The sequence below is a fragment of the Tachysurus vachellii genome, chromosome 11 (assembly GCF_030014155.1).
Source record: "Tachysurus vachellii isolate PV-2020 chromosome 11, HZAU_Pvac_v1, whole genome shotgun sequence".
NCBI classification, from domain to species: domain Eukaryota; kingdom Metazoa; phylum Chordata; class Actinopteri; order Siluriformes; family Bagridae; genus Tachysurus; species Tachysurus vachellii.
The window spans coordinates 7520001-7540508 of record NC_083470.1 but is presented as its reverse complement, the minus strand read 5'-3'; the positions used below and the strand labels follow the sequence as shown (position 1 = coordinate 7540508).

The 20508-nt window shown below is 39.9% G+C and overlaps 1 protein-coding gene and 1 long non-coding RNA gene across 3 annotated transcripts; both read left to right on the top strand.

Moving 5' to 3' along the window:
• Nucleotides 1-2885: 2885 nt before the first annotated feature.
• Nucleotides 2886-6351, top strand: LOC132853908 (uncharacterized). Its single transcript, XR_009649206.1, has 3 exons — nt 2886-3517; nt 5234-5296; nt 6135-6351. It is a non-coding gene; the product is annotated as an uncharacterized LOC132853908 (long non-coding RNA).
• Nucleotides 6352-8339: 1988 nt separating this feature from the next.
• Nucleotides 8340-18935, top strand: xpc (xeroderma pigmentosum, complementation group C). Of its 2 annotated transcripts, XM_060881885.1 has the most exons (14): nt 8341-8567; nt 9630-9893; nt 9992-10103; nt 10667-10751; nt 10899-11056; nt 11660-11780; nt 11921-12010; nt 12119-12928; nt 13213-13373; nt 13630-13711; nt 14006-14137; nt 15346-15515; nt 16298-16391; nt 17560-18935. In XM_060881885.1, exons 1-14 carry the CDS (start codon nt 8453-8455, stop codon nt 17878-17880), a joined length of 2715 nt encoding a protein of 904 aa, XP_060737868.1. In that variant the 5' UTR covers nt 8341-8452; the 3' UTR covers nt 17881-18935. The 2 variants fall into 2 exon arrangements, with proteins under 2 accessions (XP_060737869.1, XP_060737868.1); XM_060881886.1 differs by lacking the exons at nt 15346-15515; nt 16298-16391; nt 17560-18935 and adding an exon at nt 14577-14744 and having other exon boundaries at nt 8340-8567.
• The last annotated feature ends 1573 nt before the right edge of the window (nt 18936-20508 follow it).

Here is a 20508-nt window from a genome sequence, read left to right as displayed (position 1 = left end):
GTTTAGTCATTTCCAGTAGATATGTCTTTTTGATCAGAATCTTGCATATTAAGTCATGAATGATAATGATGCAGAGAAAGACTAAAATAATTATCATAATTAAAGGCAAATCAACTTGCTATGCTATTGCATATAACATAAAAGTATTTTTACACACCAAATATCTCTCTCTTTTTAACTAATCTATTTATAATCAATTATAGCCTAAACTAATTGATTCTGATCACTTTGAATTTATGTCATTTGTTTGCTTTAAATTGATTCCCTGATTTATACAATCCGATTGTTAGACACTTAGCGGGAATTTGTACTAATATAATTTTTCCTTTAAGTGTAATGCCTTTTATTGTGCCTTTATTTGCTCATATAAGCTGGTTTTCATCCAGTGCTGTGTGTGTGAGGTTGAGGGGTTCATTAAATTGCCAGACATTTCTCTCAGCATTCTGCAGTAGTTCCTTTTCTTGGTCAGGAAGAGCAGGTGACATCATTTCCAATGCAATGAATGGTCAGCTCTGAGTTGCCAGAGGCCCCCAGAGAGCTCCTTAGTGTGTGTGTGTGTGTGTGTGTGTGTGTGTGTGTGTGTGTGTGTGTGTGTGTGTGTGTGTGTGTGTGTGTGTGTGTGTGAGAAAGAGAGAGAAAGAGCGACAGAGATAGAGAGAGAGAGAAATGCTGTTATATTTACATACACATACACACTCCGACTCAGTCTTCCAGCCTCAGGGCAGCCCACTGGTCCTAACCGAGCCCTAATGATGCCCCTCACCTGAAGCGCTCACAGACCTGTGTGCAGAATGGCAGACATTTTTCTCCTCATCAGCAGGATGTGAAAGTATTATATGACATGCCTATTTCAGAGAAAATCCACATGTCAGCCCTGTGAAAGACTGACAGACTCCTTGCACAAGCTCATTGAGAAAATTTGCTTTCATCTATAAAAATGACTAATAAAGCCAACATGGCCTCCTCCACGGATCCCTTTATGACTCCAAACAAATACTTTGAGCTGGCACGAGACCAGAACCACCAGACAGAGGGAGGCAGATGAAGGGTGACATCATTTGACATTTGCTTCAAATGTCTGGAGAAAATAATTAATCCTCTGCATATGGACCTCCACCGCCTCCACTTTCCATACCTCGTTTCTGCAAAATGTTAAACCGTAGGCCCATGATAATAATAGTGATATTTAACCTACACAATTACACGATGAAAATGAACCTATTTTTGAAACAGACATAGTGTGGTACTCATTTAGCCTTGTCCATCATCGTCAATAAAGTCGAAGATGATATTAGACATAGGAGCGCTTGAGCTTTTCAGCACCTAGCAACTCCGGGCGCAGAGGGACACGGGGCGCAAGGAAACATTGTGGAATGTGCCAAGGAGGGGGATGGGATTTGTTCTGCCCTGGACTTCGTTTTTTTCTTCTCACTGTAGATAGCTGTCTTACTCTCCACTGATATAGAATATACTGGCTTCTACAAATTGATTCCTTATATTCACTCGGTTGCTACTTAATTAGGCACATCTGTTATTTACCAACATTAACAGTTCCTTATATCACATCTACAGTATGTGATATAAGGATATACGATTTATCAGCCCTCCTTTATGCACTCTATCAATTAATAGGGACAATCACTGAGCAGATATTAGTTAGACATGCTATCTTGGCACTTCTCACTAAGCAAATATTAGTTAGCAATGCCATCTTGGTACTTTTACATGTGGATTCATGTTGTTCATGTTGGTTTCAGGCTCAGAAACATGCTGGTAGGACTAAAGACTAGGTGTAAATATGTCTGTATTTTGGCTTTGCACACAGTGATCTTGACATTATATGTGGATAAAGCAGATATGAAAATGAATGAATGAATGAATGAATGAATGAATGAATGAATTGATCTTAGTGCATTTTTAAAGCCCTCAATGTCACAACATTTTGAGAGAATACTGTTTTCATTTTGGCTGCAGCTTCTCATTAGAGCAAATATTTTTGTGTTTCCATTTGTTGTTCTTGCATGTTTGATGTTCGTTTCTGGTTTTATCGTCATGCTTTTTTTTATCCCTTTGACCACTTGTTGCTGGTTGTGGCAAAGCTGTAGATCCAATCCTGAGCAACAGGTTTCCCCAGACATTCATCCATCATATGTAATATGTGTCACCCCGTCACTATAAAGTACAGTGTGCCTGTTGCTCTCATCAAAGTTGGACAGTATGGATGATTGTTCTCAGGGATCTTGGGAGAAAGGCACTATATAATTTAAACTTATTCTTCTTTTCTTCTTCTTCTTCTTCTTCTTCTTATTATTATTATTATTATTATTATTATTTGTATTGTTATTATTATTATTATGTTATTTTTTATTATTATTACTATTATTCTTATTTATTATTCTTATTATTTATTTATTGTTATTATTGTTATTATTTATTATTATTATTATTATTATTTATTATACTTAATGCAGTAAAATACAATGTTTGTGAAGGTCTCTGAGTATCTACAGAGTAGTGAGATAAATATGTGAAGGTGAAGCAAATGCTTCTCGGTTTTTGCACCTTACAGTACAGAATGAAAGTGCTTTCGATGTGGATTTTTTTTAAGTGTCGGTGTGTGCTACAAAAAATAGCGCGCTTCCAGCGGTCTTTCATTAACACGTGCATGTCGGGACCGAGTCCAAAATGAGCGTCGAGCAAAATAATATACGCCACACATATGACTAGTTTTTGTACAATGGTGTACGCTTTTGGTACGTGGTCCAATCCCTGCCTGCTATTGGCTCTCCAGAAGAGGGGCGGGGAGGCGGTATAGCCTTTCCTTTCCCTTCAGCCTTCCTCCTCTCTACCCCTTCTCTGTCAGCGCGAGCGAGCTGCCCGGAGGCGCACGCGGCTGCAGCTCCAACTACATTTCCATCTGGCGCGCTTCACTGTGCCTGATCCTGCGCACACAAGGACAAGAGAAGCATCATCCCGCGGTACTCATTCTGTCCCACCCGGTCTCGGACGGACCCTGTAGCACACTGCAAGGACATTAAAGCGGTTGTGGACAGCAGTAACCCTGCTGCTTGGCTAAACTTTCTACTTGGTGCGCTTTTCCATTTACACAGCGCATCTCACGGGTTCGGACCCGGTGACTCATCCGTCACTTTCCGTCATCAGTCCATCACGGACTGCTCGGCTGCGCCATGTCTCCTTTCCGGCGGTCACTGCTCTAACCGGGACCGGGACACCCCCTTTGACCGTCCTATCCTCTTTAACACTCAAACTCGAGACGTTAAACCTGTGCGCAGTCGAAGAAAGCAGTATGATGCGCGTTTTTGCGGCTTTTCCTCGTGGTTGTCCCGTTACCTGATGTTACGCAGCAGGTCCTCAACCGGCCGTGGAGCCTTAGACTAGAATATTTCACGCGTCTGTGCTTTTTTTTTTTGTTTGTTTGTTTGTTTGTTTGTTTTGTTTTTTTCTCTCAAATAGACTGATTGACCTGGAAAAAAGCCATAAGATTTCATTCCATCAGGTGCAGTTGTACTTTCTAAAATGAATCACGCGTCATCCCACTTTAAACTCCTTTTGCGCACAGCCTGCGAGACGCACCGCTTAATGCTCTGTCCGTTTTGGGCTTAATTATTCGCCTATATTTTGTCTAGCTTAGGATTTTTAAGTTTAGTTTGCAGCTAACTGTAGACAGACAGAGAGACAGGCAGACAGACAACAGGTGCTCACTCACGCTCTGCGTGCGGCTGAATGAATGAGTGAATGGATGGATGGATGTATGGATGGATAAGCACGATCATCTGTCTTTATTACAGGAATGTCGCATCCAGCATTCACGGCTGCGCATTAGACACAATATACCAACGACTGTATGCATGTTTCTGCATGTATGCGTTGATATTCTTGCATTCAGTACAAGGACATTTGTCATTTACGGTGAGTAGGACAGGGAAAATCAAGTGAGGATGCTGACATCTTTTATATATATATATATATGGTAGGACTTTTATCTATAAATATATGGTTATTTTCGGTAGTAGGCTATTTGGACATCCTGTCCAGTGTGTTAATATGCTTTTTGTGTGTGATCAGCCTCGTTGTCTGTCCATGTGGAGTATAATGAGGAATTGTAATACCAACCTCTACCGCCAGGTCTTATCGAGAACGTCCAGGTGACTTAACAACCTCTGAATAGCGGCAGTGGAGAGTGTAGGTTTGTAGACATTAGACAAAAGGTAGGTTTGTAGGTTCTAAAAATAACTAAAAGGAAGCTTTTATTGTACCAGTGGTTAAGGCTTTGGGCTACTGATAAGAGGTTTATGAGTTCAAATCCCAGTATCACCCACTGTCTGTTTCTGTAGGGTGCTTTGAAAAAGCCATCATTTTTTAGTTGTATCCTGTGTGACTTGCAAATTGCTTAGGATAAAAGTGGCAAGGCAAAAGACAAATATTGAAGGTACAAATGTGTACATTTGATGGTCTTCGTCATCATTATCCCAGTGGCAGAGAAATGTAAGTTTTATATTATTTACAATATATATACAGGGTTTTGGTGCAATGAATAGTAACATGATATAATATAAGTTATATTTGTCTACCTTAATTATCTAAGAGATTTGAGGTCAATGTTGGGGTCATAACTGGTAACTGGTGAGGCAAACGTATTCCACCCTGTGCCAGCATTCTGGAGGGATAAACCATCTGTATTGTAGTCTTCACATCCTTCATTCGTGCCTCCTTACTTCTTTAGACCAAGAGCAGGTGGAAGTAATAATAGGATTTTGAAGGCTAGACCAATAAAACGTGGATAGTTTGAATAAAAAATGTGTGTAAGTAAAGCTTTCTCTCTCACACATGGTCTCAGTTTTGCTTTCTTTCCTGTATGGCTTTTTATTCCTATCTGATAGTTTTGAGTTTCATATAGGGATGGAAGCCATGCAAGGCTGGGAGCCTATGTCGTCATGGAGACTGAGGAGAGTTGAGTCTGTTGGCTCTTGTGCCAAACAACTGTCTTCACCTGTCAACTAAAAGGCACGCACACACACATACGCCTGTCCTGGCACGAGTCCTGGTCCAGATGCCCACCGGGCGCTTCATGGTGCAAGGGGACTGTGTGAAAATGTTCTGCCAGTCGAGTTTACAGACAGCTCTCTAAAGTAATCCTAACACACACACTCTCTCTCTCTCTCTCTCTCTCTCTCTCCCTCTCTCTCTCTTTCACACACACTCTCTCTCTTAGGAGCCGGACATCTGCTGCAGAGCTGCATAAAGACAGATGTTCATTTGCATCAAGCAGCACCAGGTATACACACACACATACCAATTCTAATAGACCTCACTGGCTGTTGCTGAGCTTTTAATGAGTAAAGGTGCAGCCTCTGGCTCAGTGAAGCAGACCTACAGGGAGCTGATTCATGTCAGTGAGAGTTAGTTTAACAGACAGAGACATTGCTTTTAGCACCAAAGCCACAACTGGAAATTTCAATTTATTTGCACATAATTTATGACATTCACCCACTCATCTGTTCCGGTGGATTATTTCAGAGCATCAGAGCATAGCACAATGCAAGGGTTTTTTTTTACTGTTACTATTACACTTTATGACATTTAAACTAACACTGAATATCTTTTAAAGATCACAGAAGTGTAAATATATATGCGACAGGCTGAAACCTGTTTTCTTCAAACTCTGTAGCCCATTTCACTATAACTGTATCTCTGATACACTTGACTGGGTTGAAAGGTACATGTTATTCATTTAGCACAATTATGGATATAAATATTTTACTCATCTTTATACCTTATGTAACAAGGTATTAATTGTTAAATATTTAATGCACTTTAACGTTATTAAAATAGTTCCAGCTGCAAGGCAAATCACAGGTTCATACCGATGCACTCATAATGCGTTATCATTCCGGTGGTAACATTGTGTTCACAGAGACTTGCATAGCAGATTGTTCACAGAATGTGATTAAAAAAAAAACTTGTGTGATTGTTTATTCCACATGTGTGTGTGTATATATATATATATATATGTATGTATATGTATATACAGTATTTTTTGGATACTATGGATTTTTGGAAGAATGTGCACTGTCAAATGTTTGTAAAGCTATAACTTTACATTTTCTCCACAGGAATGTCAAAGCTGAGGACCTTGTGCTTTGCAATGTCTCACTAACATTACACTATGCAATCTTTTGCCATATTAACCTCAAGAAAGAGAAAAAAATGAGAAAAAATAACTGTTTATAGCTGCTCTAATGTGTGTGATAACAGAAATGTATCTTGTTTCATGGACGTTCTACATCAAACATAACTTTAAACAAATTAAAAAAGGCCCATGGTGCCTTTACTAAGTGAATAAAAATGTTAACATTGGAAAATTGCTGTGGTATAAGAGGAATAAAACACTTCAGGGTGTGCTGTTTTGGAAAATAATCCATTGTGAGTTTTATTCCTTATTTATTAAATTTTCTTAATTAAAATCAGAAAATTGCTTTCAATGCGGATCCCTGTTATGCATATACAGTATATATTAATTCATCCATTCATTTATTCTATTAGTCCATTACAGCTTAATGCATTCTGGAAAACATAGTCAGTCTTGGAGTAAATCTTTGTTAATATTTTAGAGTTTATATCCTTAGTTGAAACTATACTGAAATGATTTAAAATGAATTCCTCCCTGTGCCCAGAAAACACAAGCTAATGTTCCTCTGTACATAATGCTTTAAATATTTACATGTTTATCTTATTTACATTTCTTTTCCAGCTTAGTCTGTGTTCCAAGAACAGCTATATAGAGCCTTTATGATCACTTCATCATCATGGGTATTTAATTCACAGTGACATCTGCAGGTAAACAGACCTGACAAGATTAGCTGAAATAACAAGGCAGTGCGGAATAAAAAACGCAGCTCAAACACAACCGAAGCTAGAGCTTAATGTGTCCGTGGTCTTGCATGTATTTTTGTGTCTCCTTTTATATCTAGTAATTTCACAATGTCAAAACAACACCAAGATTTGAGTTCATTTTGTGACCTTTATTCCAATGTGCAGCTTTTAATGAACATTAAATAATAAATATGTACGCTATCAAAGTGGTGCTCCAAAGTTCAGATCTGCAGCCTCCCAGCATCATATTAATTAATTTGCCAAAAAAAAAAAAAAAAAGTGTGGGTGTTCACACATTTTCTCTTGACTATTCTCATGCTGGTTTGTTTCATAGGCAGATATGCTAAAATTGACCGTATATAAGAAAGAAAAATCTGTTCAAAGCTCAGTTTCATAATGACACATTCATTACTAGATAAATGAAAGTTGTACAGTTCAGCAAACGGCATAAGGCTTCACTTTTTGGATGCAGTATTGAAGTACAGAATATCTGAACAACAGGAACAAGGATCGTAGATGTTCACACTCTCAAAACAACTCATCTTGGACCAAATGGAGCTTGATGTGTGCACAAGGATTCCTCTGGTGTTAAAAAGTATAAAAGTATAAAGTGTACTTTAAAACTTTTGAAGAAATGACAGACATGTGACCTTCTGAAAGCTTGACCATGGTTTGGGTTCATTTCTAATCTAATTAGTTCATCTGCTGAATACAGTTCATCTGCTGAATACATATCATTCTATATAAATCCTACTAACATTCAACCACTTTTTCATCACAAATCACATCAGACTTTTTTAATTGGACAAACAAGACTAGAACAGGATGAATCATCATTGAAACTTTCCAGAAGACATCAAATACAGTATAAAGTTTGATTACAGGAGCATTAAAACTATTTATTACACCTGCTACAGCTTCAAACAAGATTATAAACGTGTTTTATAACTGTATTAGTGCATTAACTAATAGTGTTTTTTCTTTTTTTTTTTAACTAAAACAAGTCAAAGTGAACTCCGTCCAGGGTGTATCCTGCCTTGATGCCTGATGACGCCTGAGATAGGCACAGGCTCTCCTTGACCCGAGGTAGTTCAAATAAGCGGTAGAAAATGAGTGAGAGTGAATGAATTCAAAGTGAAAGAACTTGTGCAGACAAAAAATAAATAATGCACAACATCGCACTCTAGCGTTTTAGTAGTGACTTCCTGAGTCTGAAGTCTACTGCCTGGTTGCGTTATAATAAACAACTCGCTTCTTCTCTACAAGTGCACTACACTAAGTGTGGTAACAACGGCACGTGCGTCCCATGTAGTGCACTAATGCTGCTGACAAAGAGGCTAATTGGAATTCGGCCCCTGTGCCAAACCGGAAGTGACGTACGGCGGCATGTTTCAGTGTTATTCAACAAGACTTGCTCGGCCTTGTATAACCGTGGTTACTGAATGAAGTTACATAAGCAGCTACACACACACACACACACACACAGAGACACAGACTGCACGCCACGCTGTTTAACTTTATAACTTTAAAGGAAACGGATAACTAGCCGAAAGCTAACATGGCTAAACATAAACACAGGGCAGATGCTGTTGTGACTGAAAAGGAGCGCAAAAAGGAGAAGAGTCGTTGTGTTAAGAAGAGAAAAGCTGCTGCCAAAACGCCGAGCATCAAAGGTATACAGGAAAATGTAACTCGGACCTTACAGAGTTTTAGTAAACCTTGATTAGAAGCTAGCTTCATGTTATAACTAGCTGTTTACTTGCTGTTTACTTGCTAGATGCTGTGCAGCTGTTTGTACGTTTCAGCAGCTGCAGTGTGCAGATGTGCACTTTTGCATGGCTGCTCTTGTAGATCTGACTGTATTCGATAGAGTAACTGGTGCATCATATGCGTGCAAGTCAAATCACACTCTGAGCATGCAAGAGAGAACTGAATAACAGGTCCCCCTTCCTCTGTTTTCCTCTGGCATGTCCTGAGCACATCTTACTGAACTGTAACAGAGGCTGTTACAGTTCAGGACATGCCCACTGGAAATTAGAGAGGGTGTGTCCTAATGAGGGGAAGGGAAGTGCGAGGGTGTGTCCTAATGAGGGGAAGGAAGATAAATATGATACCATTTTATATTATACTATATTACTTGCTTACTTGGGATGTAGGTGTTGGACTACTATTCAGAAGGTCATGAGTTCGAATCACGGGTCCACCAAGCTGGGACCCTGATCAAGGCCCTTAACCCTCAATTGAAATAACCCAAACATGTAAATAAAATGTATGTCATTCTGGATAAGGGTGTCTGCTAAATGCCAGAAATGTAAATGAAATCTGCTAATTGAATAACTGATGCCATGGACAAAGCACATGTTATACTGTGTATTGTTGTGTATGTGACAAATAAAATTTGTATTTGAAGTTTCTCTCTGTAAGCTTCTGTTACTGACGTATGTAAAGCACTGGTTTGGACCGAAACATGGAATACACTAAAATGAGTAAAACTCATTCCAAGTGAAGTAAATCGAATATTTGTTAGTACTTTAATTTAATCAGGTACATGTTACTGAGTAATAATAAAATCAGGCAAGAAGTTCTGGACTGAAGACTGTCTGTTGCTGTTTGCTGTTGCTACATTTCACACAATGCCCAGAAAAATAGATTGAGATGTTCTTTATTGTATTAGTGTCTGTATCCTGCTATTAATGATCACTAACATTTATATTCCTGATGCATGTGTTTATCAGACAAGGGTACCAAAGCCAAAAATATTGCCAAGTCCACCAAGCCCAGAGGCCAAGCTTCAAAAAAGGCACATAAGCCAACGGATGGACAGAAGAGCAAATACTTCAGTGAGCCATTAAAAGAAGAGCCTGAGGACTTTGAAGAATCAAGCATGTCCCTTCCAGAGAACTCTGTGCTAAAAAGCACCGATTACAAGATAAAAGAAGAGAAAAAAGAAAATGAGAGTGAAGAGAGTGATGAAGATGAGGATTGGGAGGAAGTGGAAGGTGTGTGTGTTTAAGTAAAAGTGTGATTGATAACTAGTCACAGTCCTTTTGAGTTATTAGGTTCAGAAATGTTTATTTGTGTGTGTGTGTTTTCTCAGAACTGGCAGGACCATTAGGACCAGCAGTGGAAGACCAAGAACCTGCAGTTCCTTCTCAGCCTGTGGAGATTGAGATTGAGACAACTGAGGCCAGACACAAAAGACAGAAAAAGTGTGTGCATGCGCGTGTGTGTGTGTGGCTGGTAAATGAGGCATCTCCTAATGTGGTTTCTTGAGCATTATAAATTAAGGTTGGGTTGATTAAGTGTCAACCAAAACCTGTTTCGAAAACCATAAAAAATCAGTATTGAATAATAAATTACTTTAGAAAACAGGAAAAGGCACAGAAGCAGCTCTATGTTCATCTTATCTACGTTCCATTTATATTCTATAAATATGCAAATTTAAACAATTATTTTAATGGAATGTATTTGCATATTGCAACATGATTGAACCAGGTATCTTATGATGCAGTAACTTTTGCTTGCTACATTTTTAATGTAGCCCTTTTATATTTGTTAAAGTACTACAACAGTTTGACCACTGAGATTAGTTCCCTGAATTAATTTCATAGTAAATATATTTTCACCTTTCTGAAATTGAATTTTTACTCATTTGTTGATCAAATGTTGCACTCAAATGCAAAGTGTTACCTGTCACACTGTCAGCCAATTGATTGAGTAGTTGACAGTGATTGACAGCTAGAATTCATGTTACTATGGTGATTGTTTCCAGGGAGAAGCAGAAAGCTGAGTTTGAGACTTACCTGCGCAGAATGATGAAACGTTTCAACAAGGATATACAGGAGGATACACACAAGGTGTGTGTGTGTGTGTGTGCACAAATTTCTGCATTACTGCCATTGCTTGTTTCAAATTTGACTTTCATAATTATGTACATTTTGTTTTACATATCCATAATGTTTACATATGTTTCATCACGTGGTTTTCATTTCTCTGCCACTCAGGTCCATCTGTTATGTTTATTGGCTAGCGGACTGTTCCGGAACCGCATGTGCTGTGAGCCTGACCTACTGGCCATCACCTTGTCCTTAATTCCTGCCCACTTCTCCATGGTTATTAAAAAACGTATCAACACTGTCTTTCTGGAAAGTCTTCTGACGTGGTGAGAACACTGAGGAATTTATTGCAGAAACATTAAAGGGGCAGTTTGTAATTTTCGCAATTACACTGAAACCACTGGTTGACTTTGAAGTGGCACCAAAGAAAAGTGTTCACACTATTGTCTGGAGATCGCAAATTTGGATCCAGACAATGCCACAGCCCGGGAGTCCAGGAGTGCATAATTGTCTGTACGCTGTCGATCAGAGCAACAACAGTCAGTAAACTCATGTATGTAGAAGAGAAAAGTTTCTTCCAAAGTTATCTGACATCAGGTGTCTCACTAGCTTTCATCTTCACTGGTGGTAGCTGTTGTGTAAAAGGTAGAGCTAGATAGTGTGTGGGAATTTGCAAATATCAAAATTAGGAGAAAAAGAAGTCAAATTTTCCCCTTTGCAACCAAACAAGTTGTTGGTTGATGAAATCCCACCAGGTTGTTGCCCATGGATCCTTGAGCAAGGCCTCAACTGCTAAGTTGTATAAAATAAATGCTGTAAATATAAAATGTAAAATCGTCTGAAATATATATTTGAAATATATGAATCGTCTGAAATATATATATTGAAATATTTGAATAATAAAGCGAGTATTACATGTTTGCTTCCAGGTTTAAAGAGACGTTCACACTAAACCGTGCCCTCCCTGAAGAGAAGGACCTGGGACTGCGAGAGCTGCTGGAGAGACGTTTGGGAAGTCTGTCTGCACGTGACCATCAGGAGATGACCTACGTGAGAGACCTTTCTTGTCATAGTTTTTGATATTTGTCATAGGCTTTGATGATAAATATTTAGGTTACATTTCTATTGCTGTCTCACACACACACACACACACACACACACACAATAAAAGACGTGATTTGGTTTTCTAGCTGTTCCTGCTGGTGCTGAGGTCACTGCACATCTACTGTCGATTGGTGCTGTCACTACAGCCATTACCCTTCAAGCCACCAACAAAAAAGGTAGATTTGTGTGTGTATTGACTTTTTGGATGGACAAGGATGTGTGAGCTCAATTGGATTTTGGCATCGCTTAACTAGATAAGTGTGTTGTGTTTTTTTATTCTTCAGGGAAAAGCAGAAACCTCCAGCAGTCCTCCTTCTAAAGAGAAGTCAAACAAAGCTGATAAAAAGCCACCAGAACCCAAAGTTTCCACAGGGTCCAAACGCCCATCCTCTTCCAGTACTGAGGGGCAACCGAAGAGGGGAGGAAAGAGACAGAAAAGGAATGTTGAGGATGGAGGTGACAAGGAGAAAGAAGCAGGAGGGGGACAAAGGCCAAAAAACACCAAAAGAAGGAGTACTGCATCAAAAGTTTCATATAAAGAAGATAGCAGTGAGGGGGAAGAGGAGCTTAGTGAAGAGGATGAGTTTCATCTGTCCAGCGAGGATGACAGCGATAATTCAGAATGTGGTGGAAAAAAGTCCAACAAGAATTCAAAGGCTAAAGGAAAGGGCAAAAGTCACGCTCCACGACGATCCAGCAAGATCAAGAAGAGAACGAAGGAGGAGGAGGAGGAGGAAGAAGAAGAAGACCTAGAGGAGGAGCTACAATGGAAAAAGCAGCGAGGGAAAAGGAGGCAGGGGAAAGGAGATGATGAATGGATAGAGGTGTACCTGAAAGGGGCAAAGAGATGGATATGTATTGATGTTGATCAAGGGGTGGGGCAACCAGAACTCTGCTCTAATCAGGCCACTCATCCAATTACATATGTAGTGGGTGTAGATGAACACGGTTACCTGAAAGACGTGAGCAGCAGATACGACCCTACCTGGCTCACGGCATCACGGAAACGACGCATCGACTCAGAGTGGTGGGAGGAGACGTTGCGCTTTTACGAGTGTCCCGATTCTGAACAAAAGAAGGAAGAAGATGAAGAGGTACAAAGAAGACAACAAGAATGTGCACACAGTAATTGCTTAAAAGATTTAGATTTATTATTGTGTTTAAACTGGGGGCACAGTGCTTTAATGGGTAGCTAGTGGGTGCAGTACCTGCACAACTGGAATTCCCATCTAGTAGGACAGAAAATTTAGTTTTAAGAGCCATAAATAATATCACAGACTGTTTATGTACATGTACATATTCTGAATTCAACTGTTCTCCTCTCTTCTGCTTTGTCAGTCTCTATCTGTAACCCCACATGCTTGTTTCTCCACCATAGCTGCAGGAAAAGTTGATGGGTCAGCCATTGCCAAAAGCCATATCTGAGTACAAAAACCATCCTCTGTATGCACTGGAGAGACACATGCTGAAGTACGAGGCCCTGTACCCTTCCACTGCCACCATTCTGGGCTACTGTCGAGGAGAAGCTGTCTATTCACGGTAAAGTGTGTGTGAATGTGCGAGGGCTGCTGGGATTGTCAAATGTTAGCTCTTCAAATGAAAGATTTCAAATTTATAGCACAGATGGTGTCACCTTGACCTAGTTCTAGTACAGAGTTCATGGACCTGGATAAGTAAAAACAACCAGAAATATTCGGGGCCTTAATTTGTATATATTTTGTATATCAATGTAGAGGAACGTACATGTATTTGAATGCATTAATCCTCTCTAATGAAATTTGTGTTGCATTTTCAGGGATTGTGTTCACACACTGCATTCAAGAGACACGTGGTTAAAGCAAGCGCGCACTGTCCGACCCGGGGAGAAGCCTTACAAGGTGAGAAAACAAGTAGGATTTTTATTTCTTTCTAAAAAAGAAATAAAAGAAAGTGCAAATTATAAAGGAATCTTTTTGTTAAAGGAGAACATACCTTTTTACTTTTGCATTCGTGTTCATGTTTAGTCACTGACTCACAGAGGAAAAGGGCTTCATTCTTTATTAAAAATAAAATTGATTATAAATCTGATCCCAATACCAAAGCAGGTATTTAGCCCTGTAATCCAATTTAACTTGGTAAAGGTATGTCAAGTGCTAAGGCTAAAACAGTGTGTGCACCCCCTGTTGGTTCAGATGGTAAAGGGCTTCTCAAACCGGTCCCGGAAAGTCAGGATGATGTCTGAGAACAAAGATGAAAAGGACCTACCCCTGTTCGGCCCCTGGCAGACCGAGGAGTATCAGCCCCCAGTAGCCATCAACGGCAAGGTGAGCATGTCAGAATGAGAGAGAACTTCATTAGTCAGGAAAGATTTCACCTACGATGAATTTGACTTGGAAGTTACTCCTTTAACTCACGGCACAGCAGGTAGAGTTACTGCCTCTGAGTAGATCTTTTTACACTTGACTAAGTTTAAACAAGGTTAATGAGTTAATCATGCACATACAGGGAAAAAGTTGAAAAAAATAAAGTTAACATTTGGACATATGTATTAAGATAAAAACAGATGGGTAAAGACCAATGTTGTTGTTCAGCAGCTGTGCTGGTTTATATTAAGGCAAATGATCTAATACGTTCCCCTGCATGGCAGACACTCTGCATGGTCTAAGCCTTATAATCAACAGCTTTTTATTTCAAATGCATCGTTTAATAAAGAAAAATTATGAAATCATTTAAGTTCTTTAATCTTCGAAGTTTTTTTCTTAGGAGACGTCTATGTAAGGTGAACATGGTGGACCTTGTCCTTCAGGACAGAGGAGTTTATCCTTTTCAGTTTCTCAGTAAAATGACAAGTTGTGGGATTGTTTTAAGAGAGAGAAAAAGAAATGCTGGTGAGAAAATGATTATCAGTGCTGTAACATAAGCGATAACAGGAACTAACTTCTCACAGACAGTAATTAAATAGAAAATGGTGTAGGAGTGTGATGTGTCTCACAATAAATACATTTGTAGTCGTTGTAAAACTTCTGACATGTGTTGTATAAGTGGAACAACACACGTCGCACCACGCTGTTATACGAAAATCCTACGTTTCAGGATGGTGAAAGTCCTGCGCTTTACTGCACACCTTTATTTTTGTACAACTGCACAATCTGTCGTGTGTTATTCCTCACGTATCATGTAGATATGTTCAGATGTAACAATACGTACATGATTTATGAATCCTGTGCCATATAATGTGTGAGAGAGTATTAGTTTGCTACCCAGTGTGATAATTCAGCAGTGTGTGGGTTGGTGTTAATGTAGTTTTTCCAGAGAGTTATTGAACTTGGGGGAAGAAACCGTTTCTTTGTCTGGACCTTTGTTGTTTTTATAGCCCCATGTCTGGACCCCGAAGGAGATGGATGTCAGCGCTGCTGATCCGTAGTCATTTAGATTTGTGAGGGCTGGAAAATAATGGCACCTTTGGAACAAGCTGTAACAATGCACAGGGCTAAAGATTGGTGGTGTGTGTGTGTGTGTGTGTGTGTTGCAGATTCCACGTAATGAATTTGGAAACGTGTACATGTTTCAACCGTGTATGCTGCCAGTGGGATGTGTGCACCTACATCTGCCTAATCTGAACAGAGTGGCTCGAAAACTCAACCTGGATTGTGCTACTGCTGTAACAGGCTTCGATTTCCATGGAGGATATTCACATGCTGTGTAAGTGTGTGTGTATGGTGTCTTGTACAGTGGCAACATCTCAGAGTATATTAATTGAAATGACAGCCCACACTCGCAGACATATGGAAATTACAGAAATGCTAGACACAACAGAAAGGAAGAGGTGATTGAAAGTGACAGAAACCTATATTTATGCCAGACTTTCTTTGCAGTTTGAGTTTTCTCCACTTACACTGACATTGCATTTACATTTATGCCATTTGGCAGATGCTCTTTTCTAGAGAGATTTCTGGAAGCGCTTGTGTAGTTGAAGAAAACATCTCCTTATGCTAGCGCAGTTCAGCCAATTAGACTCAGTTGTATATTATCTTTATACTGCTTTTGGCACCGTCACCTTGAAAGTTTTACGGAAATCTTACTTAGATTTAGATCCTTAATGAGCAAATCAGAGGTGACAGTGATGAGCAAAAACTATGAGACCATAAGAAGAAATTTTTAATAGGAAGCAGCCATAAAAAAAAAGACTCTTTTTCTACTGGTGAGAACTTTACTAGCATTACTTTACTTTAACATGAAAGAAGTCCTCAAGGCGCTTAAAGTATTCACATACTATTTCAGCCAGTTTATATGTTCTCCTGCCAAAGTGTTGCATGTAAATGTTAATGTAAATGTGAAAATACTTTGTGTTGTGATTGTGTTATCAGCTAAATTTGCATTTGTTCTGTCAGTGAATTTGTATTTGTGTGCGTATGCAACATGTTGGTAAAATGTTGCAGGAGTTTCCAATTGCATGGCATCTTATCAGTGTCATTGTGCTGCAGAACTGACGGCTACATTGTGTGTAAGGAACATGAAGAGATTCTGAAAGCTGCCTGGGAAAACGAGCAAGAGATTCAAAAGAAGAAGGAACAAGAGGTGTGTGTGATTGTGTGTGTTTGTGTGTGTACGTCTGCCTGTGTGTTTGTCTGCCTGTGTGTGCCTGTGTGTACCTGTATGTGTGTGTGCATATGTGTGTGCATATGTGTGTGCCTGTGTTTGTGCCTGTGTGCGCCTGTATGTGTGCCTGTGTGTATGTGCCTATGTGTGCGCCTGTGCCTGCGTGTGTGCGCCTGCGTGTGTGCACCTGCGTGTGGGCGCGCCTGTGTGTATGTGCCTGTGTGTGTACGCCTGTGCCTATGTGTGTGTTTGTGTGTGCGTGCGTGCGTGCCTGTGTGTGATTGTGTGCATGTGCCTGTGTGTGATTGTGTGCATGTGCCTGTGTGTGTGCCTGTGTGTGTGCTTGCCTGTGTGTGTGCTTGCCTGTGTGTGTGTGCTTGCCTGTGTGTGTGTGCTTGCCTGTGTGTGTGTGCTTGCCTGTGTGTGTGTGCTTGCCTGTGTGTGTGTGCTTGCCTGTGTGTGTGTGCTTGCCTGTGTGTGTGTGCTTGCCTGTGTGTGTGTGCTTGCCTGTGTGTGTGGGCTTGCCTGTGTGTGTGGGCTTGCCAGTGTGTGTGGGCTTGCCTATGTGAATGCCTGAGTGTGTGTGCATGTGCCTGTGTGCGTGCCTGTGTGTGTATTTGCTTGCCTGTGTGTGCGTGTGCGTGCCTGTGTGTATGTGTGTGTGTTTTTAACTAAACTGTGATATAAGAGCAGTTTTGTGCCAGTCTGTAATATATGAGCGGCTTCAGAGACTCTGACTGACTCATCCTTTATGAAGGTTCATTATTAAAATGAGAGCATATGGATTATTTCAGCACACAAACTACTACACACAGTAATATGGATTACTTTGGGACGCTCTGCTTTTCCTGTGTGTCTTTGATGAATGTAGTTTTATCCACCACAGCCTTGTGATGTATTATAATGTCTACACAATAGAATCTATAAGCAGTATGCTGTTTAAGAGATTAATGGTGTTTAACTAAAGACTGGGAGCAATTATTGAATCTTTTATCTAATGCTTGCACTGAATATGTAAGATACGTATGATCTTTATTTTGATGAATCTAGACCAATTCATACATTTTAAAATGACTTTTAAACTTTTGCTTGTGTTTGTGTCTACAGGTTGTTTATTGTACTGTTTGTGTTTTGTCTGTTGTTACAGAAGCGTGAGAAGCGAGCGCTGGCTAACTGGAAGCTGCTGGTGAAAGGGCTGCTGATTAAAGAGCGGTTGCAGCAGCGTTACGGACAGCAGGGCATGGCCAAGGACACGGGCATTGCAAAAGGCGGAGAAGAAGCAGCAGAGGGATTCTCATCTGGAGAGGAGGATGAAGGTGGAGCTCACACGGCTCCACCATCTCTGACCGTTTCATGGCCACAGAATAGGCAAGTGGAGCCGGAAGAAGGAGGAGCTAAAAAGTCTGTCAGTAAGAGGGAGAGACGTGGCCAGCAGAAACATCTCTTCCCTTTTGAAAAACGTGTGTAATGTGATTACTATTGCTTGCTTTCTCTTGCCTCTCTGTACATCAGTCTGCTTTCTTTGTCATCTCTGTATGCACAACTAAACACATGGATTTGTTTCCTTTCCACAGCAGTATGTCTAACAAGTGTGTCTTTTGTTTCTTTGTCTCTGTCCTTTGGCCACTTTTCCAGCTCAATCAAAAGGAAACAAACCAACCAAATATCCCATGCAAGAAATTTTATACATTTCCATGAACAGAAAAGCTGTTTACCTGAAATTTCTTTACATGGAAGGGCTAAGGGCAACTGTTGAAGAAAAATCGAATTCGTAATGGTTATATTCCAACAATAAATGTCTTCAAATGAGATAGAAATTCAAATAGCAAGTAATTCTGATTTATTCAGATTTATTCTGAAATGGATTTGTGATCCATGTGAATGAAGCTCTTTAAAATACATTGACAACATTTGTAATTTCCTCTGAAATGTGAGCTCCATCTCTAAAAAAAAAGAGAATTATACAGACATAGAGCTTCACTTTTAGAAAAACTTGTTTATTAAGTGCCCCAGAAACTGAGCATTGATTTCCAATACTAGTGAGATTCAACTAAACAGTTTTTAGTATGTGGAAGCTTGTAAAATCTCCTGTTTCTGTTAATTGCCCATATATTTTATGTGCTTAATAGAGGGTAGGTTTAAAAACCCTGAGTGTTTCTGTAAAGATCAACTACAGACCTCTTAATCCAATGGTGCTTATTTGCCGCTAGTGTGTCCGGACCTCAAAAGCTGTCGTGTTACGAGTCTCAACAATTTCAATGCTTTAAGTCAGTATTTTCAGTGATTACATGCTGTCTGATTGAACAACTTCCTCTTACTTCCCCAAATCCTTACACTGTGCCAGTGACAGGAGGGCAGTAATATGTCTATATTTCTTATGTCTAAGAAACCTGATGGATGATTCTTCCACCAAAAATACTGTATAACTGTTTAGTCTTTGACACTGAGTTCTTATAGTCAATATACAGAGCAAATATCAGAGCTATTTCACATTTGAATATTAAGTTCAGCTTTCATCCACAACCTGTACTGTTAAATCTGCTTTACAATCCATATCCTATTAAGACTTTTACTGTAATAATCTTGTTAATGACATGTTTTTTTACTCGTAAAGAATGTTTTTATTCAGGGTTATTTTCTAGAAAACATTTTTTTTTTAAAATGATAACCTGAAGAAATAAAAAAATTATGTAAGTGGCCTGTGAGTGCTTAATTACCCCATAATCTAACTATATCCAAACATCAGAAATATTGACACCCTTAATTGTGTCTGCTCTAAGAAAAATAAGTTCAAATAAGAGCTTGACTATTTTACTTAACGACACTATTATATACTTAAAAGTATACGTAGCAAAATATTGACTTATTTGAGAACTTGAAGCCGCACACTGCTTTTAAATGCTTTCATGATAAGCAAGGCACATGGTTATTGACCTGCTCAATTGAGATAATGGATATAAAACACATAAGATGTTAGAATACTATAATTATGGAAATTCTCCACTCCAAACTCCTAAGGCTCACTATACCCCCTTCCATCTGTCAGTGGATCACCAGCTTCCTGACAGGCAGGAAACAACAGGTGAGACTGGGAGGTGTTGCCTCCAGCATTCGGACAATCAGCACTGGTGCTCATCAGGGATGTGTCCTCTCCCCACTTCTATTCTCCCTTTATACTATGACTGCACTTCAAGTGACCAAACTGTTAAACTCCTGAAATTTGCAGATGATACTACGCTCATCTGTCTCATCCAAGATGGCGATGAGTCTGCATACCGGCAGGAGGTGAAGCAGCTGGTGCTGTGGTGCAGTCAGAACAGTCTAGAGCTAATTGTCCCCCTCACAATATCCAACAGCCCGGTGTCATCTGTGGAGGCCTTCAAGTTTCTGGGCACTACCATTTCCCAAGACCTGAAATGGGAGTGCAACATAAACTCCATCATAAAAAAGGCACCAATTAAGGAAGTACGGTCTGCCACAGGAGCTGCTGATGCTGTTCTACACTGCAGTCATTGAATCTGTCCTCTGCAAATCCATCACCATCTGGTTTGGTGCAGCATCAAAACAGGACAGAAACAGACTGCAACGCACAGTAAAAACAGCAGAAAAAATAATTGGTGCCCCCCTGCCCACCCCCCAGGACTTGTGACACAAGAAAAATTAAAGCTGCAAGCAGCATTTCCCGGGTTCAAGCGTTTAAGGCCTTTAGGGAGTTTAAGGCCTTAAAGGATTTTCACATACACAAAGTGACCCGCAAGTTACAGAGGGTGGCACCCGCTCCTAACCTAGTGTCTCTAATACAGAAAAGCTTACCAACGTATTGCACAATATATGTCATGTGAAGTACTCACCTGTCCAGTTTTCCCTAAAATAAACAGTCATATCCATAAAGCGAAGAAACACAAGCATCCAGATGCAGAACGAGTGACCCGCAAGTCACATACACAAAGTGACCGGCAAGTTATAGTGCCACCAAGTGGCCAATCGCCACGATTTTTGAACTGTGACCTCAGTTTGACCTCTGACACATGTGAAAGAGGTCAAACTGAGGTCACAGTTCAAAAACCAAGGCGATTCTCAGAATCAGAATCTTAAG

Excerpts from the sequence above, each read along its gene's own strand:
- xpc (XM_060881885.1), top strand. The coding sequence starts at position 8,453 with ATGGCTAAACATAAACACAGGGCAGATGCTGTTGTGACTGAAAAGGAG. Across the intron at positions 9,894-9,991 it reads GGATTGGGAGGAAGTGGAAG|AACTGGCAGGACCATTAGGA; the intron begins GTGTGTGTGTTT and ends GTGTTTTCTCAG. Across the intron at positions 16,392-17,559 it reads AAAAGAAGAAGGAACAAGAG|AAGCGTGAGAAGCGAGCGCT; the intron begins GTGTGTGTGATT and ends CTGTTGTTACAG.